This window comes from Halichoeres trimaculatus, unplaced genomic scaffold, assembly GCF_033239565.1.
Source record: "Halichoeres trimaculatus isolate MK-OKI-2021-1 unplaced genomic scaffold, fHalTri1.1 fHalTri1_scaffold_16, whole genome shotgun sequence".
NCBI classification, from domain to species: domain Eukaryota; kingdom Metazoa; phylum Chordata; class Actinopteri; order Labriformes; family Labridae; genus Halichoeres; species Halichoeres trimaculatus.
The window spans coordinates 19922974-19950647 of NW_027437194.1; the positions used below are offsets into that span (position 1 = coordinate 19922974).

Consider the following 27674-nt stretch of genomic DNA (forward strand, 5'->3'; position numbering starts at 1 on the left):
TGACGAAAAAGAGACGAAAAAAACTACAAGAAACGGACAAAGGCGAGAGAGCTGCTGCAACAGGCAGCTACTTGGGCAGCGCCTAGCAACGGAAAAAAAAAAAAAAAGATAATAGACGATAACAGATAACGGACGATCACAAGCCTGGTGTTCAACAGTGCCAGTCATTGATTAATATAACCGTTACAAAGCCTGATTATACTGCCACTATTATATCATACAAATGCAAACAGTATTCACATGAACCCTAATGACTTTAAAAGCACCATCCAGCCTAATTTCTGTGAATTCTAGTAATTTAGTAAAAAAGTGTGTCGTAAAGGTACAAACCACAATTTCAGGTGTTTAGCTGTTTATACTGACATTCATGTCTTCATTTAAGGATTTTGGGCAGAAGAGAAAATCTTTTCTATTGCTCGATTTGATCTGAGTTTTGTCCCTAGCTTCAATTTTGATGAGAAGTAATTGCTGGTACTTTGGGGGTTTGACCCAGCTGTAACATGGTCTAAAATATGCTGGCTATGTGGAACTGCAAGAAACTGCAGTTCTTTGGGAGTCCAAATGAGGTTAGCTAAAGAAGCATTTATAACTACATAAACACCAATTAAAAAAAGACTATCATTGCAGCACAAATAAACATGTTAACAGCAGCTTAAGACCGGCCTTTTGGCCTCATTCAACCTCAAACGTATCAATGTTTAGTTCAGGATTTTCAGTATGGCATGAGCCGACGATAGGCTTCAAAACCCTGCGTCAGAAACAAATGGGTGATGTCATGGACACCACTTTTACTATGGTCCTTCCTATTGTGCCTGCTTCGTTTTAAACCAAACATGTTAAATATTTCCTTGAGAAAGTAATCTGGGCAGCACAATGCAATTTGCCACAGGATTAAGCAGTACATAAACATTCAAGATACTCTTCATCCCATACATTACTCATAACATTACATCATTTCAACACTGCTGTGATGACACCCACTCATTTGCCTGTATGTGTAAAAGCTGAACACATAATGAATGCAGGTCATGTTCAGGGCACATAAACAGCCGTAATTTTACTGGTTAAAGCTGCTGATGGCAAATTTTGCACGGTCCTTTACATCCCGCCTTTGAGTCTAATCTGTTCACACGCTGCTTGGCCCTAATGTTACTCTTTGATTTTTAAGTCAAAAAGTCAGGGGATTGTCTTTGATGCTGCCTGTAGCGGTGCTGTTTATATTCAGGTGGCAACTTACTTATTTTGTGGTGTGAATATCTTTTTTTGTAAGGTATGTTTGGGAGAAAAACTGTAAGAGGATTTCATTGTTACAAATAATTGAGCGAAATAAAGTTCATGAATAATTTAAGGGTTCAGCTGGAAAAAATAAATGACAATGACATGAATACAGAGCAGAAGCTCAAATAACCTTAACCTCTATCAAAACAAGGCATAGTTGGCTGCTGGCTGTGTCCTCTGCTGGTGAAATTACAGATTTTATGTGCCGCTTGATGCTGCTGCTCTCATCTCGGTGACGCCAGAGGAAACTTATAAACACACTCACATACACACAAACACACACCCACACACACACACGTAGAGGAAATATGTTGTAAACAGAGTAATTAAAGCTTGCCACTTTTGCTTTCAGACCAACTCTTTTAGTTTGGCTTGAAGGAGTAACTGTGTGTGTGTCCCATTTGTGAGGAGTTCATGTTTGAATTTAACCTCTTCTTAAACTGGGTCCAAATCACAAGACATGAAAGCTGATTTTAGGTCCTAGCTTCATGCTAGCTGGACCTCCTCCGGTTGCAGATGGGCTTAAAATCAATGCCCAGACCAGGATTTTTATGCAGGACAATGCTCCATCACATATATCAAAATACTTGACTGCATGGCTTGCCAGTAAAGGCCTTAGAGATGACAGAAAAAAAGACATTGCCTCCTTCCTCACCTAAATTAAATTCTAATGAGAACTTGTGGGCTCTTCTTAAACTGGGGATTTGCCATGAAGAAAATAAGTACACCTTTCTGAACAGCGTCAGGGTAGCTATGTTTGCAGCTACACAAAAAGTTGACTGTCAACAGACAGTGAATATGACAGACTCCATGGATGGCGTGACATTTATTTTTTTTAAAAAAAGGTGGCTTTATTGGTTGCTGATTTTTTTTTTTTTTGCAGGGAATTTTTTTTCAGCTTGAAAAAAAAATAAATCAGTTATTTGTTCATTGTTTTTACTCTAGCAGGTGAAAATAAACAAGTGAGATGGGAAAATATTCACTTTTCATCTAGTAGCCTTTTTAAAATAGTTCAAACTAAAAGAATCCCCGTCATATTAAAGTTTATTATTTTTATTTTTTAATGTCTGTAATTGAGGTCTGACTGAAATAAAACCACAGCTATTATATTATATGTGCCTTTCCAGATTCAAAGTCAGATTCAAGCTCATCCCTAGTGTATGAAATTTGCTGTGTGGCACCCCATATAGTATGAGAACAAAGCTGTCATCATTTGCAGTCATTGTGGAGGTTTCACATTTTCAAAACCTATTATTGTTTGAGTCAGGCACCAACCAAATAGAGTATTTTGTGAAACTTGTATGTTTTTTTCCATCCATGGACATTGTCATGGACATCTATTTGAATTATTACAAGAATAACCTGCAATATATACCGACTCACCTCTGTCCATTCAGAGAAATCCATAATGAAATGAAAAGAGCCTCCCTGCAGTGGTTGACTTTTCATTTTAGGACTGCTTTTAAGTTTTATATTATCAGACCACAGCATGATTTTTCCATCACAGCAGCTACATTATTCTGACCTTTTAACTCCCCATGAGGCAGATATCACCTGACTGCACTAGAGCAAGAATCACTATCTTTCCTACCAGTTTAAAATATAGAAGGGAAGTACTGAAGAGCTTGAAACCGGAGATTTGGGAGTGCATACACCCACCAACTGTCAAATCAAGCTGAGAGTTATACTCTAATTAGGTGCCTTCAAGTTTGCTCCCTTAAATCATTGTTGAGATACAGTTAAATCATCTTGAAACAGTAAACAATGCCATTAATTAGTGGAAGGATGATTCGTACAGCTGTAGCAGCATGGAGCCCCTCTTTTGGTGACAGCTGCTATCCTACGCCACCCTCAGAGGCTTTATCACCACAAGAGCTGCTTAATAAAAAGGTGAGAAAGCCTCATACAATAAGGTGCTCAGGGCCACAGCATCTGTAATTACCCATAACAAGCTGTCACGCCTTTCCAGCAATCACATATCTAAAATCCATAAGTGGCCGCCACACACTTCACCATTTGCTTATTAGCTCCAAATTGGCGGGTTTGCTCTCAATGCAGAAGGGATACAATAAAAAGAATATAGAGGTTAGTGAATAAACTGCGGGCTCACTTGAGCACAAGAGGCAAGTGGTGCCTTGTTAAGCCTCCCACCTTTTCAAGTCCTCTCTCTCCCTTATAAAAGGTAGCGACTCATAAATTTTGGTTGTAAAATGTGTCAGTGGTGCTTATATTGTGATGCCCTCTGTAATAACTTTTCAGTACGCCGAGGCTGTTTATGTATAATAGGATTGTGTTTGTGTGTGCGCAGGGCTTTAAAAAATACAAAGTGCAACAGCAGAGTGGAACAGTATTGATTGGGATGCTTCAGGATAGGCAAACAGAGCAGTGGGAGACAGAGACTGAGAGACAAATGAGTGAGAAACAGACAAAAACAACAGGAGGTAGACCACCGTAACTTACCTGTGGGTATCATCTGACAATGCCTTCAGAAAAACCATTTAAAGCAGGCAGAAAGTACAAAGTAAAACAGTTTCTTCCACCTGGATTTCCTCTTATCTCTCTTATCCTAGTTTACAAAGTTGAATCCCTTTGCCAGGTGCAGCATGGCTATAGATGTAACGCCCCAGGCCTTCCTTCCAGATCCCTACCCCTGCAGCACTGTTGTGTTTGTGTTCGCTACACAACAAGACAACACTTTACCTCAAGTCTTTCTGGGGTACAAAAACAATCACTTGCATTATCAATTAGAGTTAAAAAAACAAAAAAAAAACAGGTTTTGATCAGTCAATCACTTGTTTGGCTTGAAATACCAGGAAAATGTTTCGTATAGTCTATCCCATAGCTCAAAACTGTTGCAACTGACAGGACCCAAACACAGAGAATTACAGGCGAGCTTGTGCAATTTATAGTCATTTAGATGATTTACAGGCAGGGATGGATAGAAAGGCAGGCAGACACACTGGGTACAAGAAACTTTGAGGCGACAGGCAAGTCCAGTGCTCAGGTACAGATAAAGAGGGAAACATAAGTGTGAGTAAGCTAAGCCCATTGACGCATAAAACTTAAAGGCATCTGATCATGAGATTGAGTTTGCAAAGGACCTTGGGAAGTGGCGTTGTATCTTTTGATAAGACAGGCAGCTGCTTTGTCTCACTTTTAGAGGCTGTATCATTTTAAGGGCATATTTCAAGACAACAGACTGTACAGTATATGGAAGAAGAGTTTGTTACTTCACCCATTTGTTTCTGAAGCCTAGTGTTGATGAGGACCGGAGTAGGAATGCTGAACTCAAGCTAGCTTTGTTTCAAATAGGATGAGGTAAAGATACAAGTCTATGCTTTATCAAAAACAGCTTAATGGGTGATAAAAAGTGTGTGTAGATAGACAAATTATAGCTGTTCAGGCCAACCGCAGTGTCTTCCTGCTTCCTTTTTTCCCAGGCTGCAAACATGTTTGATGTTGCTGTAAAAATCCAAATATTTTTGCTTGGTGTTTAACATGGTCTTTGATGTTTTTCCAGCCAGCCTCTAGAGGAATCTTGGAGTACTGAAGTTTGTAGAGCTTCCCCATAGTCTTCCCATTTATAGCCTGGGGGTTGCTGCCAGTTCAAGACTAATAACCCTACAGAGACATGTAGAAGGTGGTACCATTTCAAAGGCTTTGATCAAAATTTGACGACACTTTTTATTTGTTATGAAGAAGCGTAAGGTGATTCTTTGTGGCCAAACATACATTGATGTCACTAGTGGGAGCCTGGACACTTCAAATTATCTTAAAAAGAGCAGGTTAGCTTATGTAATGCTAGTTATGTTAGCTTGTTCTGGTGTAAAGAGAAGGTAAAGATAGGAACAGCTGGTGACAAACAGGAAATCCTCTGAAGACCTGACTGTCTCATCTCATTTCAGACTGAGTGATCAACACAGGCTACAAAGGCTGCTCTGTCCTTGGCTTGGTCCTTCAAAAGGTGCTACCCCCTGAATTAGGCCACAGCTTGTGACGTGACATGACAAAGACACGTGTGATGAGCAAAAGCTGTTAAACATAGCAAACCTTGATGTAATCCCAAACCCAATGACAATCATCTAACAGCAGCAACTCCACTCTTGCTGCTCAAGCTGCTAACTGGACCACAAACAATGGAAATGCACAGAAAAGGAAGCATTTGCCTGAAGTCCTTTATTCACCAAATGCCAGCTACACCAGAAGCCCAAAATGTTGGGCACGTCTTCCAGGGGCTACATCGTCATTAGTTCATAGGTAATGCTGCCGCTGCCACCTGGTTGGATTCAAATGAAGTAATATATTTGACCAAACCTCACATTGACGGTTAAAAAGAGGAATACTTTGGAGTAAACGCAGGACAGGGTAAGCAAAGAGATTACCACAATCAGAGACATTCTGCTTTTTCCGCTGGGGTCGCCAAAATCAACATCAAAAGAAAATCCCACCTAAACATTTTAAGTCAGCACATCAGACGATGCAGTTAAGTTTCAAATCCAATGGCATACATTTTTAATCAAATTCTCCACACATACACCTCCATGAATACAACTTCTCAAGTCTGCTCATACAGCTTCTCAGATGCTTCCTGTGCATTATAAATGACACATTTACATACTTTCACTCTTGTATGAAGATGTAGATGTCAGTTTGTGTTGGCTCTGAGTTGAAAATATTTAACTTGCCGGTGTCAGAAAGCCTGACTGCTGAATGCAGCTGTGCCTTAATGTGATTACCAGTTGCTGAGCCATGTGGGGACGGGTGTTGCTGTCAGCTTAATTTACTCACACAACACATTGTCAAAGACACATGTAGTCAGGCACACACACAGGGTGAATGTGCATACAAAGCATACTCTGCGGTATGCAAACTCAGGCAGACATTTGACTTTAAGTCTGGCAGCCATGAGTCAAAGTAGTTTGTCTCACTCAGTTAGAAAAGTCACGGAGGTCACATTGGCTTTTGGGAAAGCTGTTGAAGTCATATGAACACATTTGCATAAGTTAAGTGACTCATACAGTACTTGTAAATTGTGACGGATACACCATATGACTGTCATTGACACAGCTACATGCACCGCAATGGCCCATTTTTGCTCAATGTTAAATACAGATACTGTCAAAGCCTTCTGTTCATGCGCGGCGTTCATTTGTGCACGTTTCCATAAGGCTTACGGACACAGGCCAAACCGAACAGTACCACCACAAAACATGGGGGCAGTGTTGCTGTTACTACCTGTTATGTGGCTCTAGTGCAGGAGTGGCCAACCAGTCAGAGACTAAGAGCCACAAAAATTGCCATGGTACTAAAAAGAGCCACATTACATAGGTGGTCTTAGGAACACACTTCCTCTCACACATGAACAAATTGACATAAAATGAAAATCAATGCATTGCCAATTTTCAAAGAAAGATTTATTGTGTTTGTAAGAGTGTGAAAATTTGTATTTGGAGTCGTGTCAAAAACAAATTTCTGTTTTTACTGCAGAAGAGACAAAGTTCTATCTATCTATCTATCTATCTATCTATCTATCTATCTATCTATCTATCTATCTATCTATCTATCTATCTATCTATCTATCTATCTATCTAAAGAGCAATTGAGAGGAGCACATGTAAAGAACAGAAACTGAAACTTAAGTACAAATCTATACTCATAACAGTATATATATATATATATATATATATATATATATATATATATATATATATATATATATATAGTGTCAACAATGAAACCTGAGATGAGACTACATGGAACAACTTTGCAGTCCAGTTGCAATATTGTGAAAGTTGTGAGTTCTTGCCTTCAGTTTGTTGCTTTTTTCTATGATAAGGTTGTTATTGGAAAAAAGCCTAGCCTTCAGTTTTGTTGCCCCACTATTGATGGCACAGATAAAACAAAGGAAAATAAAAATACTGGACAAACAAAGTGAAAGCCAACCAGAGGTTTGATCAACTGAAGTTTCAGTTTCTGTTACTTTTATTTCTTGAATAGTCATCCCCTCTCCCTGAGCTGAACTAGGGCACCATTTAAGGTAACACAGACTTATACTTTGTTATACACACATGAGCCAGACAGCTGCCCTTCAAGTGGGCAGTGGCGTTTCAACAACCGGAGACAAACATCACTTCATCCAGCTGAAGTGTTCTTGAAGACTGTACTGTGTGTCCTGGCAGCTCGACTCAATGGCTGCTTTTCTGAAGCTAACCTCCATTTATAATTTATTGTACGATCCATACACTATTAATTCCAGCCTTCTTTGCTCTGCCATACTCTCTGGCACTGCTTACCAACCAGGCAAGCACTCAGGCGATAAGTCACCCACTGTGTATACTCAGTGTTTGTTTGTTTGGCTTGTTAATTTTCTGCATATAAATCTAACCTGTGCATAATAACTTTGTTTTTATGACTATATTGATTGGCACCTCTTCAGGAAAAAACTTTACCCTTGAATCAAAATTTACTCTGCTTGTTTCCATTTTGTCATGCTCTAACCACAGAAGATTAACAGATTAGGTGGTATCAGGCAAGACGAGTGCTCTGTAGCCAATTATGTCCCTGGAAAAACCAATCTGTTACTCCCATTCCTGTAACCTTACATACTTTTATAATATCAGTCAATCTTCTTACCTTTTTAATCTCACTACACAGCTCAGGAAGTAGAAGTCCCAAAACTTTGCTTGTGAAAGCTACTTTTTTTCTCTGCATGGTGTGAAAGTACAGTATCATACAGTAGTTTTACCAGAGTGTATTGCGTCCTCCTACAGGAGATGATTAGCTTTTACCATTTAAATTGAACTCATCATCTCTTCTCCCTGCTTTCCAGTAACTATTAGTCATTCTCATTACTGAGAATGGGATTGAAAAAAAAAAAAAAAAAAAATTAAAAAAAAAACAAAAACTAGTGTCTGTTTCTATGGATTCCCCACGGACATTTTGATCCTTCAAACACACTTTTCATGTGTGTGTATGTGTACGGATGTGTTTTTCCTCTAGAGAGGATAGACACTTTAATGTTGTCTTTCTAACCTCCTGTTTTAATATTTATGACACCAATTAATCATTCCATTCTTAGGCAATGCCAGTGACTTCTAATTTTCCCTTCCTTCCTTTCTTTCTAAGGAGTTGTGGTTTTCAGTAACGATCTTACTTTCTATTTTTCTAAATGTCATAATTGCAAGTGTTTGTGCTCCCTCTTACTTTGACTGCATCTGACAACACCAGAGCTACGAGTTGATGTGTTAGTTTCATTGCTGTCAGGTCAGAAATTCACTTACCGTATGAAACTGTCATCTCTCAACTGGAAGCTTGGGGTTTGAATTCAGGTCTTGCAGTCTACAGGCTAAAGGTCTTTGGCAAGACACTGAACTTTTTTAAAAAGCCCCCAAACTGCTCAAATATTAATCAAACCTTAAAAGCCTTCTTTTATTTATTTTATTTATTTATTTTTTATTGAGATGTTTATAAACAGCCATACGTAACTGGGAGGTAGACTTTCTCAAGATCACTCAGATTTTTCTAACAAAAAGTATTGCTATATTGCTATATTATTTTGAAATAATGCAATTTATATATATATATATATATATATATATATATATATATATATATATATATATATATATATATATATATATATATATATATATATATATATACTTCCTTAAAGGGTAAGAGTTCAAATACTTTTCTTACTGCAACTTATGGTACATTTGCTATGACTTTCCTGAAAAAAGTGTGTGGATGATTCCATGAGAGCAGCCGTTTTGAAAAGGGCCACAAAACAACTTTTGAGGAATGATGATCCTCGAAGGACATAATACTTTTTAACCTTTTTTTTTGCAGGTTCGTAAGGAAACAATTTATCATGTTGATAAGATAGAGGTCCTCGAAACCCATGTATCAAAGAACATGCGTTCAGCAATATAGAGTTTGTGCCGCCACCTTGGAGCGAAGCATACAGGTGCTGCATCATCACAAAAGCCAGTCAAATACTGCTAATTTGAAGTGTTGAAATTACCACTGACCTGAGGATGCAACACCATAAGGCTGTCTCCAGAATCTAAGTGATGCTTTCAAAGCACTCTGGTGTCGCTGTGCTGTATTTATTCAAACAACAAATCAAAAAGTCAAGATCATTGAGTACTTTTCATTCTATTCATTTGGTTTCCCAAGCAAGACATTTGTAAGATTTGCTTTTCATTTTTTTATTGACTGAAAAAAAAAAAACAGTTTTAAAATATAAAAGAAAGAACGTCAACAGGTTTCAGGATTCAAAACTGTGACTAATCACTATTTCAAAAATGAATCATTTAGCAGTCTGAGTCAGTGCATAACCAAGAAGTTGTTTTTTTGAATAATTCAGGTGAAAATCAACTAAAAACTTTCTCCAGCTGGATAATTACTGGATGATTTCTACTTCACTCAAATAACTTTTCAGCTTATTCACTTGTCGTCTGTACTAACAACCATGTCTTTGGGTTTAATTGTAGTTTTGAAGGTTAGTTGGCGTTAACTTTACAGGGAAATATTTCACTTTGCATTACACTTCAGCAACTTGCAAGCCTCTCTTTTTGTCTGTACTTATAATTCAAATCCTGCCCAGCTTCATGAAGTTAGTGTGATCTTCCAGTCTGACAGAATTTGCACAGAAAAAAGTGTGCTGCTTTCAGTCTTGTAAAGGATGATAATGATGCTTGCAGGTCTTTCTGCTTTTTCAAAATGAAATAGTCAAAATAACTAACAGGGGGGAGTGAGTTTGGATGATGGATCATTTTTCCAATTTTCACATTTCAGAGTGTAGATTGAAGTTTTTTATTATTACATTAATAAAATCTCAGATAGAGGTGTAGATAAATGAGATTTCTTTTTAGGGACAGGAATTGGTGTGCAGCTCTGTTCTGTAACAAACAAATGGAAGGAGAGGAGGCTTATGGGAATGTGAAATAGACCCAAAGGACTCTGAAATTATCTAAAGGACTTCAGGACTGTGAAAAGGACTGTATAAATGAGATGGGTATACTCCAGTAATTGAAATTTGTAGCACTGTCATGCTGCAGTTTACCCTCAGCGCTCTGGGAGTTGATGTTTTATGGGAGTCAGTTATGAAGGTATTACCGCTAAGGGGGAAGGAAGGCGAGATAAAGACAAAAGAAAACAGACTGGAAGACTGGTAGAGGAGGAAATGTGGTGAAGCAGTGAAATAGAAAAGACCTCAGGCCAGATTTCCAAAGACTATTTCACCTTGTTTCAGACGTAGTCTTCTGTGTGCTATTTATCAAACCTGAGCTGTGCCCTGGGAGCACAATTCACCTGTCAGGGATCAAATACACTCACACACAGTCTGTCAACACCTCTCTGTGTAATCAGGGCAGCATTACCCAACCATTTTCTGCATATGTTTTCAAAGGAATCATGCAAATAGCTGAAATATATGCTTCCTTTACTGTACAGTTTCATATTTTTTTTGGTGAGGCTCATGAAAGGGAAGTTTTATTAGGAATGAGGCAGCAGACAAAAGGTGAAAACATCACAGAGAAACATGTAAGGGAGCTGCTCTAACAAAAAGAAATGCTCACAAAGAGGGAAGAGAGAGATGTGGCGGTGTAGTTATTAAACCTGAAATGAATTTTGATGTTCGCTACGCAGCTAATGCACCATGGCAGCTCCTCTCTATTGATATTTCTTCTCATGTGGGGCTGTTTTCGTGCTCATTTTTGAAGTTTCAATATCTAATCCCACCACAGTGATTGTATTAACCTTTTATAGATTAAGATAATTTATGTGCTGTGAATCTGTGGACTTCTAATTTAGCATCACAACAACAATGTAGCAAGAAGGAAGTTTGGATTTGCAAATCAGACGCAGATTTCACAGACGTCTAATTTGTGCTTTGAGCGTGCCCAAGTCTTAACAAGAGTGTGAATCATACTGAGTTGCATGCTTCAACTGAATAAATTAACACTCTGCTTTGATGGAAACTTGTTTATGCTTAAGACCTTCAGAGCACACAATGTCTTTTCAAACTGAGAACACTTCAGCCAGTCCTCATCTCATCAAGAGCTTCTAAGAGGTTAGGGCTGATGAAGGTGTCTCAAAATAAGTCACCTACGTTGTTTGCCAAAGTGAAAATATAATCCCAACTTTTTTGATTATGAAAAAGTGCATCCTTGTCTCCTCTCTCTTGCTACAGGTTATTGCGTGGTTCAACAAATAACGTCCACAGCCTCATACGCCCTCAGTTACACCTCAAAATGTCAATCTCCTGTCCACATAAGTGCAACCTCAGATAAAAGTGAGCCCCTTGTTAAAAAACACAAGAAAAGAAAAAAAAAAGTTGTTGCTAGGGTGACCTGGTTGAAAGCATCTAATTCAGACTTCATTCCTTCTAATAACTACCTGTGTATTTATATGAGATTAGGACATGTAACAACATTTTATTTCACAAAGTTACAAAGCTTTATTCTAAAGTTTGTTTCTAACAAGAATTTTTAACTCCTGATAGCACAAAGCCACATGAAGAAACAGTTGTTCCCTTTGAGTGAAAAGGCTATGCCTGTGGGAACAAAATAATAGTCTTGTGAGCTTTTGTTGCTAAGATATCAACATTTGCACTAACTGTTTTTCATCCTCATCTTCTAAAGTTTCTAAGGGCGAGAGTTGGGATACACCCTGGTCTCCACAGGGCTGTCATACGGACAAATCAGAATCATTAGTTAACCTGATTGGCGTGTTTCTGTACTGTAAGGGGAGGCTGGAGTAACCACACAACCCCACTCAGAAAAGCCCATTTTGCCTGTACTAGGAATCAACTGGTGACCCTCTAGCTGTAACAGTGCGCCACCATGCAGCCCTAAATGCTTTTTCATAATTATCTGGTGCACAAGATGATAACATGATCATCAAAGATACAAACCTGTGTGAGTATGTGAGATAGCTTATTTGCTTGTGCACAAACAAGATAGTTATCTTCTGGATCTTATAATTATTGCGAGGAATTAAAGTGAGCATGCTCTTATCTTCCGGGACAAAGATAACCACAAGTTATTTTATGTGTAACTGTTCTGTTGTATGAAAAAGAAATTATAATGTGCAGAATTCTTGCAAACATTTTTTTTTTCATATTTTAAAGTGGATCAAATTCTTCCAGATAAAGCAGTGACAAGGTATTTTATTGTGTTTACAGCAAACACAGTGTGTGAGGAAACTAATCTTATGTGAACAAGAATTAAAGTGCACCAATAGGTTTTTGTTTTTAAACATAATTTAAACCATTTGTTAGCATATTATTATACTGTACTTAAGTAATTCTTCTTTAAAAAGTTATCTTGTGCATGAACAAGTTAATTAGCTTGCTTTGTTATCTTGTGTTTATAGTGGTAATTTTGAGTGAAACGATAATATTGTGTTCACAAGATACAAACAAACCAGATAATTTCTTGTGGAAACAGGAAAAATCCTAGAAGGTAAGTTATCCTTTGGGAAAAAGATAATCATATTGCACAAAAAGTATCTTGCGAACACAAATCTGTATCTTGCATGGGTATTCTGTGATCTTGTGCTTCAATAATTTTTGTAAATAAGGCATTATATTTTGCCCTAAAAAGTTGTTGGTGCAACTTATCTTGTGACTGCACAATATATCAATACTGAGAAAGTATCAATGCACCCTGTTTTCATAAAGTAAACAATACCACATTTTAAATCTTGATACTCCAAGGCTTTATTCTGAATTGGAGACATTTTGAGTCAGCAGTGTGAGTCTGCAGCCACTGAGCTGGGTCCTGGGTCCTCTGTCCTCTTTGAAGTGGGCAGAGACTTGCTCTCTTTCCAAAGCGTGTGTGTGTTGTTGTGAAGTTAGACAGGACTTTTATTTTAATGTAGATAGTCGATGATAAAAGCTGATTGGCTTTCCTCATAATTTTGTGAACATTCTTTTTAAACTAAAATGAACACTGAACATGTTATCTTTGACATTTTTGAAAACCAAGAAGTTGTACCCGCCCATATTGTACTCACCTGCTTTAGATCAATAAATACATTTCAAGAAACATCTGCGCTTCTAATGTTATTATGTGTCACATCTAAGCTGTAAACTAACCAAAAAGTAGTTTGGGTTGTAGCTATAGAAAGCAGATTATGTCATGTTGCCCTACTACCTGGATGTAAACAAGCACAGATGATAAATGACATAGTTGGGCAGAGTCTTGTTCTGGGAAACTTAAATGAAGTTGTATGTAGGCTGTGTCGGGCTTGAATTGGCATGTAACCACTTCACTGTGGCAATGTGTGACCAGCACATGCCTACCCGGAAGAAGGACCAAAGGCTTGAAGGAAGACAGTGAGCCAGTATTATGTACCTGTGTTGAGTTATGCGTTGCAGAATTGTTTAAGTGCATCTTAATTATCCGATCAGGTGCTGACTAGCTGAACATCTGAATTCTTAAGCTACATGAACGCGTACTGATTGAGTTACAGACATGGCTTCAAGTTCCAGTTTTCCTGTGAACCGGCCGCAGCTGTCGAAAACGCCAGTGCACGTAGCAAAATTTGGCATAATTTTGCCCATGAAGCCGACAGTCAGGGTGGCTTTGTTAGCAGATACACGCATCAAAGCCTGACTACAAAGGTTTCTACTGGCACGCAAACAAAGATAGGAAACACTACAAACATGTCAAAGCACCTTTACATACAGCATTCTTGTCTCCTTATAGAGCAAGTGTGACAAATTGGAGCAACGTGTCCTAACACAAAAGTCAAACGACTGTCAATTACTCTGAGACACGCTAACTAGTTGACCACAGTTATGAAACTAGACGACTGCCTAATTCATCCCTGTCATGCAGTGTCAGTTACATATATTGGCCAAGCTTCTTTTCGAACAAATCAAATTTAAAAGGAATAGAGAAAAGACTTTCACAGTTTAAGACATTTTTTCATTGAAAGGCAGTTATTCAGATTATTGAAGTCTTTCAAGGTCCAACGCTGATGTAATGAGTTCTGCTTGAAGAACATTGACAGTTATGCAAGTCTTTATTTCAGTACAGCATTCAGAGATGAGAAGCACACAGCAAAGACTCTAATTTTGGACCTGAAACACTTTTGTCTGTATACCTCAGTGCTAAAGGCTACAATCTTTGACATTAATGACTAATGGGGACCCAGGGTAAGAAAGCTAGTTTCTGAAAGATACTTCAACTTCAATCCATCGTTGTTTAAGGCATTGTACATTTTGAAACTCTGAAAAATTCCCCAGACACACAGATACACAACATACACCAGATTTCTTAGGTCTTCATTCTTGTTTTCATGAGCAGCACCTCTGTTGGCAAAGTTCTAAAATGTGATCCTGTTTTTCTGTAATATGTTAAAAGTAACACCTTCTCTCACAATAGGTACACATGCACATATTTTCAGGCTGCTCTGTGAAGCTGTTTTCACGCCTCTTATTGTGATATTTTTTTTCCCTGACTTTCAGTTTCTGTCTCTCATCCGCAGCAGTCTCTCCCTCCATCTGCCACCTCTCTGGGCATGTTCTAACACGATGCATAAATTCAGAACCAATTTTACACCACATTGCCTTGGCTCCGCTCTCCAAATACCACCAGAGTCTCACACTCCAGAGCCAGCCCCCCACTCTCAACCTGTTTAAGTGCAGCCGACCAAGAGAATGACTACGGCTTTCTGTGGGCACTTTTACACGGGCTTAATAGAACTTTTAATCATGTCTAAAATCTTTATGGTGCGGGCAGATTTTCATGACGTAATGTTTATGAAGTGAGTAAAAGAGAGGATTTTTACTTGCGATGCTCAGCATAGGCTCAGGAATTATGGCTGTGTCCAGTGAACAAGGGAGGGAAAATATGTTGCCCTATGGTTGGGAATAAAATTATTTTAATGAGGAACTGTCATTTTTTGCTCTGAAAACCCACTCATGTCCCACCCACTACATTTAAACCTTGTGTTTTTTTAACTGTACCAAAATATCAGCATGCTTATTGTTTCCAAAAATCACAAACCTCATCTTTCAAATTCAGACGCATTTTACTAAATAATGATTTTTTTAATTAGTTCTAGTCAAAAAGTGAAACTAGTTTAGTATATAGATTCAGTTCACACTGAGTGGAATAATTTGAGCATTTTCTTCTTTTCAATGTGACGATGAAAGTCATGTCTTACAGTTAATGAAAACCCCACATTCATTGGAAACACCTGCAAAGGTAAAATCTGTGGGTTATGTTCTTTTTGGTTTGTTTACTAATTGGACAAATTACAATATTTCAAAAATATGATAAGAGAACAGTTTTTGCAATATGTTTTTTTTTTTTTTTTTTTTTTTAATTTAAAAGTAGTTTCACTTGGAGTGCAGATAGCCTCATGGTTTAGGTCGTGCTTTATGTTTGGTCACATGCTATTGGCCTGGGTTCATCCAGCATGGACATGTGGCCTCTTATCTGCATGCAGATTCCCACATGCCCTGTTTACTCCACTATCCACTATCCGATAATCGATAATTTCAGACCACTGTGGTCTTTTTCCAAAACTAAAATAAACATTGAACATGTTATGTTTGAAATTTTTGAAAACCAAGATATTGTACTCACCTGCTTTGGATTCATAAATTTCAAGAAATATCTGTGCTTCCAATCCGATTATGTGTCACATCTAAGCTGTAAGCTATCCAACAGTTGTTGCGGTTGTAGCTCTAGCAAGCAGATCATATCATGTTGCCCTACTACCTGGATGTAAACAAGCACAGATAAAACATGGCATGGTTTGTTAGAATTTTGAGCTGGAATTTTGAAATGAAATTGTATGTAGGCTGTGTCAGGCTTGAACCTGCATGTAACAACATTGCTTAAGCAATGTGTGACCAGCACAGACATGTGGATGCCTATCTGGAAAGAGGACCAAAGGCTGGTAGTGCTAGTTCTGCCATTGTTAGCCAGATTATGGGCACAAAAATGACTTAATTACCTGCAAACTCTGCAATTCCATGTTTAGCCATATTAAATACCTTAAGGCAAATTTAATCCGTTTCTGGAGTTTCTTCTCACCTTTTGACTGGTTGGTTGATCAGAATTTGAATATCCGTTTTAAAATCTTAAAATGTGTCACATCGAAGCATCCTCAGTGCCCAGTCTCTGTGTCCGACTTGACTTGATATCAGCTGTGGAGTTCTTTACACCTCTGCTTGTAAAGGTGCAAATGGCTAATCAGGGCTCGACACATCAATTGCATGGGTATCGACACACCATCCGCTTCCTTTTTTAATGTTCTATCAACAAGTTAACCTCCTCTTCTTAGTTGGTCTTCCATCCCCGGAGCAAAGCATTGATTTTCTCCTGTCCAATATCCCCTTTCTACCCCAGGAGATTAGGAAGTATAATCACTGTGATCCCAGGGATTATACAGGAAAAACATATGTACCACCATGAGGAAATGAGATGCAAGTTTGCAGTGTTAACACTGCAGCTCTGACTTCCTTTATAACCTTGTTAAAACTCAAAATCTGTTGTGGTTTATATCAATAAACACATTTAACAGAAAATCTCTGGGGAACTTTTTTACATATATTAAGTGAAGAAAGAAATCCAAGACAGCCATTAACACATGTTGGGCTATTTTAAATGTCTCATATACCCATCAGTGGCTTAACACTTTGCAAATCCCCAACAATTATCACTTTGAAGGAGCCCCTGTGCATTCAGCAGAGATGTGTTTTTTGATGTTGCCGTGGCAAGGCAGAGGAAACAAAGCCTCTTAACTCTAATAGCTCTGCTCTCACTCTCACCCTGACTTTAGCGCGGACATGAACACACACTTTCACACACTCTGGGGATAGTACCCAATTTGATTAGCAAGTTGGGCTCCAGAGATGCTGTAATAATTGACAAATGAGCAACTCTGGTGAACACATCAGGCAAAAAGGAAAAATGGAAAAGATGGAGAATGGTGGATAACATTACTGCCTAGATGGATGCTAAGTATAACCACACTGGAAGCTGCACAGCAGCAATACAGGAAAAAAATAGAGTCACAGTTGGGAATAAAAGCCCAGAAGTTTGGTTTGTATGGGAGCACAGACGTAATCCAACATGCCTGAAATACTTTTTTTTTTTTTGCATTTCATAAATTTCTAACATCCCAGAAATGTATACAAGTGATCAGGAAGCAGCTAATCAGGGTGTGATTGGCCTTGTGTCCCTTCAAGTTGCACAAGGCAAAGGAAATGACCAAGTTGAATTCAGTCAACAATCATGCAACTCAAACATCAGGCCATTTTATATCATTTGAAATGAAGTAAAGTTGATTGAAAATGGGATAAACTTAACAATTTGTAACTAATGTGAAATTCACATACTTTAGCAAAGCCAGTTTATCACTACTTTATTCATCTGGTATGTAGAGCAGGTTGTCATCAGCGCAGTGGTAGAAACATCAGATCATGTCTGATGTAAACCAAGTGGAATATTTAGACATTTGATTATGGAAAGTGACACAATCAGGCTTAGGCCATTCAACTCAAAAACAATTCTGCAACTCAAACTTCAGACTGGGCCTCAGCTCCCACCATCATCTTAGATAAAAAAAAAAACATGGATTCAGGAAGGAGCAGACTTGTAGCTGTTTCTTCCCAACAAATGCAGTGTTTATTTATTTTCTTTTTTTGTTTACCTTATGTAACAGGAATATAGAGCAGATTATCATCAGCATATTGGTAGATACATCACTCATCACTGTGTCCTTTATGAAAAGGTTGTTTGGCCCTCTCTTGAATGAAGGCCAAACAACCTTCTCATATGGTATTTGTATATTCTGAAGCCTTCACAGGCTAGTTTCCCTAATACGTCAAAACTTTATTGGAACAACATTTTGAATCCTCGATGGTTCACTTTTTTGATTGCTTTAAAAGCCCTTCAAGCTTAGGCTGAACATGGTAAATCAGCATCGTCTGCTAATGCCCCAAACTCTCCCCCAAATGCTTGTAAGCAAACTCTAAACTTGATAGGTATTTATACTTTTATTTATACTCAGAGCTCACGACTCTAGGTTCCAAAGAAAGAAAGCAATTAATTTTGTTTATTTATTTATTTATTTATTACTTCATATTTTATTTTTTATTTAATTTATTTATTATTATTTTTTTATTTTTTTTTATATTTATGCCTGTGATCTTGACAACATTGGAAATGATGGAAACCTTAATGTCCTTTGTAGACCAGGTTTTGCAAAGGTGTGAATGAACATTAAGCAAAACATTTGAGCAAAAGTCAAGTACCAATTTAAAACACATTCCCAGAAAACACAAACTTGAGCAGGAAACTAATGCTTGAAACTAACAGCCTTTTCAACTGAATAGATAATGGTGGATGCATCAGAGAATTACCTGCACCAGCCATCTAAAAATACATATAATGATAGTCCAAATTTAAGCCGAAATATTGGATTCGAAGGTTCGTATTTTTTGTCTACAGCTACTAATATAAATAATTCAGTGCAACCCCCCCCCCCCCCCCCCCCCCCTTTTTTTTTTTTTATCTGTTTGAAAATCTAAAAAGTTAGCATTGTGCTAATAAATCTTGTGTATAATAAGGATTCACTTATGTTATATCTATAGTCATATTGATAAATAAAACCTTGTATGTGGTAAAATGTTGTCTTGAACACAGAAAAGTGGTGTAAAATAGAAAATTTGATCTCCTAACACATTTTGTTAAGAGTCATGTCATCACCATAGTGCGTCTGAGTACAGGCCAGAGGTGTCACTGCAATGCAATTCAAACAGATAGTCCTTACAATCCCTTTAACTGAGAAACTAACACACATAACTGGTAGTTTGAGTGGAGCTGCAAGACCTTTATTGACAAGGTCATCAAAGCCTTCTTTACCTGTGAGGTTAGGTTAGGTTGCAGGCTAGAAAATTCCCATTTAGATGAAGAAACATCATTTCCTTTGCATTTTTCACAGCAAATGCTTACAGTGAGTGATGCATATCTCTGATGACAGAGAGCAAGGTGAGACATTTCCTCAGAAACACACAAATAAAAAAACAAAAATCAGCACTGATGTAAGAGGTACCACTTTATCCTAAAGGGGAAACACAAAGTGCCTCTCAGGTGTTTCAATAAGACATGTCTCTGCTTTCCTTTCGGTCGTCTTGAAAGTTTTCAAGTATTGATTTCACCATACACTTGCTAGTTAACGGTTCCCACGTCTTCTTTTAGACCCTTTCTTACAGTAACCATTGATTTTTAGGTTCCTCTCATGTTTCTTTGCGCTCATTCCCTCTTATCTTCTCACTGCCAGTGACTGGAGGCGTGTTTGGTCCTCAAGGAGAATCGGGGTCAGAGCCGGAAGATGACAACCAAATGAAGTTTTACACAGAACAGCACAGAGGACGAAGACGCAGCAAAGGTGAGTGGGAAGGCAGGTGTGCTTCTTTTGTATGGTTATAAATGTGCTACATTTTAAAGACATTAAGTTTCACAGAGGGTAGCCCACTTATCTGCTGCACACTGCTGGGAAGGCAATAAAGTAAAAAAGGGATGAAATACAACAAAACATCGAGAAAACAAATGAATTCCAGGCGTATGCTGCTTGAATATGAGGTAGAATGATGGTGAAGCAACCTATAGCTAAGTGAAATGAGGCAAGACGTTTGTGGAATTGTAAGTGTAGCTGGAAGTAAAAGGGAGTCGTGTACATTCCCGATGGGGTTTAGAGTGATTTTCGTAGCACAGCTCAATGACACTCAAAGCAGATATATGAGCGGATGTAAATGGAGGCTCAGTGAAGAGCAAAGATGAGTCAAATTACTCAGATGGGAAGCAAGATTTCACCATCCTGTACCACACACTGATATGTGATATTGAAGACTGCATGTGGATTTGTGCGTCTGTGTGTGAGTGACCTGGAGAAATTGAAAAGGAGAATTAGTGTGAGGCTGTCCACTCGGGTGTTCATGCAATGATTGAAAAATAATGGAAATCAATGTGTTCCTGTTATTTCCAATGACTCCACCAGACCATCACAGAGTCACCCCTCAGAGGAGGAGCTGAAGTCAGGGCTCACATATTAATCTTCTCATTATTATTGTTACACATCATAAATGGCTCATCCCTTCTTTTGGTTCATGAAAACAGGAGCTAGCAAAGCATCCTTCTCTCTGGATGCAGAGTCATGTACGGTGGATGTGACGAGAAGACTTCCTACAACAATCAAGTCTTTGCAACTGTTCAGCTATTGTTATACAATATGTTGAAGTGGAAAACATAAAGTTGCTCATGATAATACACAGAGGCTGGCGTGTTGAGTTTTGTTATTAGTGTGGTCAAATAATGTCTGAACTGCATCCATATTTTGTGGAGGTCTGAAGATGATATATCAGTGGTTAAAGTATGTTGGGAACCGAAACCGGAATGTAAGCCCTGTTTACACCAAAGGGGTCCAGTTTGGTTCATCTCAGCATTGCGCGCATTGTACAGCATTTCCACTCACTTACCCCGGGACAGATCCCCAAGTAACCGAGACAGGCTGCCCCTCATTCTGGGACCCTTCTGTGGGGGTGCCAGACTACACTGATCCGATCCCGGAAGGTGGAGCTACAACACTGCAGACTGTTGATTTGTCAAAAGAATCGTCACTTACTGTGCAAAAGCGACTGTATTTCTCTTGGCACACAGTCTTCTCTGAAACAAAGCTTGATTGTTCTTTGTAACAAAGAGCCACATGCCAATCACAAAGAAGACAAACTGCTGGATGTTTCCCATAGTTGCCACAGCTCCAGTGTAGAAAAAGGCTGATGAAGACTCATGGATGAGGAGGAAGGTCTTCACAATCTTTGCTACCCCGCAAAAAGACCCCACTGCACTTCAACAGTTTTTATTCAAGTGCAATTTTTGACTGAGAGCCCATTTTATTTATTTATTTTTTTTTTACTTTTATTTTATTGGGATATTTGAAAGTCATAATATTACAATTGTAATATCGTCAATTATTGTGGGACCCAGGCCTCTGTAGAGTATTGTGTATTTCACTGTTTTGCACCATATATGTTGTTGTGTGTATCATTTTGATATCTAATAATTCTATGCTCAAATTTAGGGCTGCACGATTAAAAGATCGCAATCCTGATTCCCTCATGTATGTGATCTTCTTTCTATACACGGATTCTTAAGCATGTTATTTCACAAGTTGCATTGCAAACAAATGCCCCCAAAACACATCACCACCTTCTCTGCCTTCTCCTTCAACCAATGGTAGGACATCTTTACAGTACGTGAGCCTGTTGCTGTTGGTTATAATTAATAGAGGGAGGACTGACGGCTGCTCATGCTGCTTGAATGACTATTGACGGGCTTTGAAAACTGGTTCCCATTTGGAATAGATTATAAATGGTTCAGTCTATGGACATCATTAGCCTTATGCTAAAGTATTCCCTTTTTTGATTCTTCACATCATACCACAGTGGCCAGTAGGCCTGCACAATATATTGTTTGAACATCGCCATCGCTATATGCGCATGCGCAATAGTCACATCGCGCATGCGATGCGACTATCGCATTTCCCCCATTTATTGGAGAAATGGGAAAAAAGCAACTGAAATTGAAACCTTTTCTATTTTGTACAGACACATGGCCTCCTGGATCCCTTTCATATACAGCAATCTTCATCATTCACAGATATACCCCCTTAGCCTGGATTTAACGGTATTATAGGAATACAATGGTGTCATTGTGAGTCAACCAAATTCTTCCCAAACAGAGCTATTCAAGTCATCTGGTGATTTTATTTATTTATTTATTTTTTATTTTTATTTTTTTAAATATCGCAATATATAGCAACCCCCCCCAAAAAAATCGCAATGTCAGTTTTTTTCCAAAATCGTGCAGCCCTATTGGCCAGACCTATGCTGACTACTCCCCCCAGCTGTCTTAGATTAGCAGATGGACAACAGTTTCCCAAGAAAACTCTGATTCAGGATTTTTAAATTTTATTTTAAAGAAGCACTGAACACACAGAGAAATGTACAGTTATTCCTTGTAAACAACACTGAAACCTCTAAATGTCAGAAAACTTGCTGGCAAATGTTTTCCAAACAGGAAGATGGGAGAAAAGTTATGTGCAGGCTCATGGCTGACAGAATAACTTCGGCTCAGTGCTATAACTTGAACACAGTAGATGGCCTACTTCAGTAACGTATAATAGCATCTATTGAAACAATACCTAGACCTTACATGACATGCAATTTTTACTTTTTAAAATTTATGTCTAGAGATATCCAGATCGAGTGACCAAATCCATGTCTTTTTACTTATAAACTTAATAAAATGTTGCTGACAGAAATCTGGTAAAACCTACTTTTTGTATACAGAATATTTGAAGGATGAATTAATGAGAGAATTGATAAAAAATCGGATCATTAATGGCATTGATATCAGTAAAATCTTATCTGTACCCATGAATGACCATTTCAATGTTGTCTTTTTGTTTTCTTAAATTTCATCGGTGTAATAAACATTTTATGAAAAGAATCATACCAAATAATCTTGATCTCATATTTCATATTTTTGCCACAATCGTGCAGCCCTACTCAAATTTCAGTACCATTTTTTAAATATGCATGCACATGATGTCCTATCTTCATCTTAATCCTATTCAAAAACCTTTTCAAATGGACAAAACATTGGATCAATTGATTTTTACACATGTATCGAACATCTTCAAAGGTTTTTTAGGATAATCCCAGAAAATCTTTGCTTATAGGTTTGTGGGCATTAATATGTAGCTTTCTTATGTACAGTTTGGTAATGAGCTATAGTTTATAAAAACAGTCTGTTGGAATGATTCAATAGGCTTTATGGGCTTCAACCAATTCAATCTTGAGCAACTCTCAGAGAAAGTAAGAGTGTATCTGTTGGAATTTTAAAAATAGAGTTCATCACAGAAAATGGTTGATTGTTCACAAATAAAACAGTAAAAGGGTCCTTGTCAGTCCTGAGCTGACAGATTTTATTGGAAAAGCACATGAGCTCACCGCTGAGAGGGACATAAAACCCATCACCATTAAGTGTGTAAAAGATGCAGGCTGTGTAAAAAGGTGTTGCGCTCTCTCAAAGACAGGCAGAGGGTTATAAATGATGGAACAGTTTTGCTTTACTTTCGTTTATCTCTTTGTCTACATGAGCGCGCACATGTGCACGCACAAAGGAGCTGTTTGGTTTGCAGCCTTCAAGTGAGTGTTTGCAATCGTGAGTGTACATGCTTTTGTCTACTCAGTGGGCTTTTACTGTAATTGAGGGACCCCTTCAAGAGCCCGTTGACACCACCCGGGTCCCAAAAGGATTAGCCGCTCTGCCACTTTCGCTGCAGATAGCTGTTGTTTCTGTCCCTTTCTCACGATAGTGACGTGTGACTCAGAATAGCTTGTTCCGTTGTCCTAGCTTTGTCTACCTGATTTTAACCTTGAGCTGAGTTGTGTAGTCTCCAAACTTTTGGGGGGATTGACCAGACTTTTCTGCCACTGGGGATAAGAAATGGTTCTGTTTCAATCTACTCACCTGTGTTGTTCCATTTTCAAATATTCACACAAGTATCATCAATGTGTGTATATTCTGGCCACAGGTCTTCATGATTGTCCTTGTAAACAGATCTTTTTGTTGTGCAGTCTGTACAAGTTTGTTTCTAAGAAACAATTACACATAAAATGAAGCCTGCTGAATCCCAGACTTCATGATGTGTGATGTTTTCTGTTGTAAGAACAAAAACAGGATCACATTTTCCACAGGTTGAACAGGACCAGTTCATTTCAGAGTGTTAAAATGTAGCTAAAGCAGCATTTCCAAAGCGGCGCTATCTCTACATTTTCCATATTCCACCCTTTTGAACCTCCTGTCAAACATGTCCACTTCTCTCCTGTGATAAATACCAGTAGACAGAGGTTAAGCAGCTAATTTCATTCTCTATATTCTGGCTTGGAAATGGGAGTCCTTAACAGAGCCAAAGGGCAACCAAAACAACTAATCTATAACCCTGTCAGTGGCAATGAGATCATATATCACCCTGGCAAATGAATCTAGGCTGTTCTGCAGGAGCTCGGGTATTCTAAGTCATATTTTACTCACTCAGGCCAAACTTGAACCTGGGTTAGACCCATAAATCAGGAGTTCAATTATCTGCCTTTTCAAGGATTTAGGAGGGCTTACAGGCTGCACTTTGAGAAAGGCACAGGGCTAAAGTGGATGATTTAGTTTTGCAAGTGTGTGTGTGTGTGTGTGTGTGTGTGTGTGTGTGTGTGTGTGTGTGTGTGTGTGTGTGTGTGTGTGTGTGTGTGTGTGTGTGTGTGTGTGTACACAGGGGGAAGGGTTATGTCTGTGCATATCAATAGCAGTATGTAAAGATGGACCATGTGTCCTTCCACAGGGCAAAAGTAAAACCAAAATACAACTCTGTGAACAAAGCTGGGCATTTCTAGCTCAAGCTTCTTTGGTCAGGAGTGACTGACCTATCTAACATCCCGCCACTTGAGCCATTTATAACGGAACATTTTGTTTGACTTGAAGCAGACTCTCATAGTTTCAGGGGGCTTCTTCTACTGATCTGCTCTTCTATTGCATGGCTCTTGTGCTTAACCTTTGCAAATGAGCTAAAAAAGAAAATAAAGACCATCTGATTCGTAAAGGAAGGTACAAAGAGTGGGAATCTCGGCAAACTGCACTTTGGTGCAAATAACATCTATATAACACCTAATCCACTTATGCTAACAGCCCTGCGCACCTGGAATTACATTTTAACCATCTGTTGCAAGTTGTTAGTTACTGCGCCACTAACAATCAAAACATTCCAGACTCTGGCTAACCTAAAAATAATATATACAAAGGGTCTGTTTATATCAACATAAATATTCTTGTAAAAACTATCTCAACAGGCTGTTTTTTGCTCGCCTGCTTGTGGCTTTTAGGCAGATATAGACACTGGAATGTTTATCATATCTGTCGCTAATCAACTTCCCAGGTGCAAAGGACATGTGACTGAATATGGCACAGTGTAAAGACGCTAACAGCTAATCTTAGCTGAGCTTAATCTGGTACAAAACTGGAGCAAACTGCACTGAGCTGCTGTGAGCATTTTTTGTGCTTTAACATCATTTACAATTTACACTTAGAGATGCAGCAGATTGCAGTCGCTGAAAGCACCAAGAACTGCACATCGCTGGTGCAACGTGCTACTGGTGTGTCTTAGTGAACTTCCCCCTCAGACATAAATCAGCATTACAAGAAGTACCTCCGTGGAGGTTCTCAGTTATCCAGGTCATGATAATTCCCAGGTTAATCCAATACGGCAGCTGGACTTTTCAGTTCAGCCCTCTACCCTAGTTCCTGGATCCCTAGCCCCAATTCCTGAAACTAGGGTTGCAACTGTGCTTAGGATGACATCAAGCAAATCAAGACCCTGATTACTTCCAAGAAAGGTATAACTATTTTTTGGAAGTAATCGGGTGACTGTAGGCCCTTGCGAAACTAGGTCAACAACTCTACCAATGCCCTGATACGACTCACCAGCAGACTGGCGTCCCCTGGAAGCATCTTTATTTTTCCACCGTGGTCCACTACTCTGGTAGAACTGAAGGAACCTTTCAGCAGTGTAACGCCCCAACTTAAGAGTGTCCCTGTGGAGTAACTACAAATCATAAAAGATTGATATGAAATACTGAAAACACCTTGAAACATTACAAAAAGGGATAAACCATTAACACATTTCCAGTCGAACACTGAACACAACACTAATTTAACAAAGACGGTAAAATCTCTCCACAAAGGCAGCCGGGCAGTTATTCTCTCCCTTCTGCAAGCAGCAGTGGGCTGTGAAAGACTTGATGTAGATGAGCTTGGTTTTCAGTTAGTGGCTTCAACTGGAAACAAGCAGAGCAGAGACTGGGAGCACTCATAGAAACATACAGAAGATAGGTGAAGCAGACCAAGGAACTCTTCCAAATACAGTCGCAGTATTGGATTAACCTTGACAGCGCAACAAGAACTAAAGTAACCAGAGCCATGTTGAAGAAATCCTGCATTACCATGATTTCTAGTTTTAAAGTTTGACCAGTGTCCCTTTCACAGCCAGTTGAAAAGTAATACACTTTTGGCTTCAATTTTGGGGAACTGTCAGACTGTCCACCTTTTTTTCCTTTGTTTTTTTTTTTTTGTTTTTTTTTAAGTACAGCCAGTCACATGTTTAATGATCCACAAGTGGGATACATATTAAAGATCAAGATATTAAATGTTGTATTTATTGGAGAACCTGATTCAAACTACATTAGGGCTTCAAAACTGTTAACCTAAACAGTTTTCTTCTTCTCTTTTTTGTCCACCTCCAGGCCACCCACACAGCCCTCTAAATAAGGTCACCCTGACGTTGATCACCATCAGCACATGTGTCATTGCCATTGTCTACGCCACGCAGGACTCCTGCCCTCTCACTGTCAAGGTTACCCTGCATGTGCCTGAGCACTTTGTCGCAGACGGTAAGTACAACACAGTCATTAAACCACAGCAGAAATGTAACTAAAGGCGGATAGATTGTCAGTTTTATATTTTGTAATTTGGATCTTTATTAATATAAAGCTGTAAAAATCATGTTTTTCATTTTGTGCCTCTCTTACACTAAGGTAATGTTTTGCTTTGTGTTGGTTAAATAAATTCAGAAATGTGGAGGATGTGATCATTATAGCAGGACTCCATCACTGTACACCTTTCTTTGTGTATTCTCCAGCCGTAATTGGATCTGCCTGTCCGCTGAGCAGCATAATACAGGGATGACTGTCGAGGTGGATGAGGAAAGATATTATTCAATTTGTATGTGTTGCTGTTGTGAGGAAATGCAGCTAATGGAGAAGTGATAGCTCCACATGCTTCTTATATTTATGTTGACAAATGTCTCGACTTAAAACTCCCACCCATTCAAAAGTGATTTGTGCTTTTTAATTTGTAACACCTTTCAGAACAATAACCCCCTGCATGACTGACAAAGTACAAAAGTTGGGCGTTAGCGCAACTTAGAGTAAATGATGAGTTCAAGACAAAAAATGAAGACAATAAAGCTCGAACAGAGAGCGCTCCCTGTGGAAGAATATACAATAATCACAGGAAACAAGTGAGAGACACTTAAGGCTATCAGAGTGATGAAAAGCAGGGAGATCAGAACATAATTGTTGCTTTGCTTTTGCAGTTGTAGCTTTCAGTGTGCCAACTTTGTTTGCTGTTACCGGATAAAACAGATGGAGATAACAACCAATCCATGGTTAGCACTTTGTTAGTTATAAATCCCTTTGAGGTGATGAGGAGGTTGTAAATTTGTTCTGTGTACTGGCATCATTCCACTGTATCAACTTT

At 38.6% G+C, this 27674-nt stretch overlaps 1 protein-coding gene across 1 annotated transcript in view; it reads left to right on the plus strand.

Annotated features, from left to right (window-relative positions):
* astn2 (astrotactin 2) overlaps positions 1-27674 on the plus strand; it is a 401766-nt gene that overhangs the window by 179687 nt on the left and 194405 nt on the right. Inside the window, exons 5-6 of the mRNA XM_074689759.1 lie at positions 19591-19698; positions 26660-26806. Coding sequence (XP_074545860.1) covers positions 19591-19698; positions 26660-26806 — 255 coding nt within the window. The remainder of the gene's footprint in view (positions 1-19590; positions 19699-26659; positions 26807-27674) is intronic.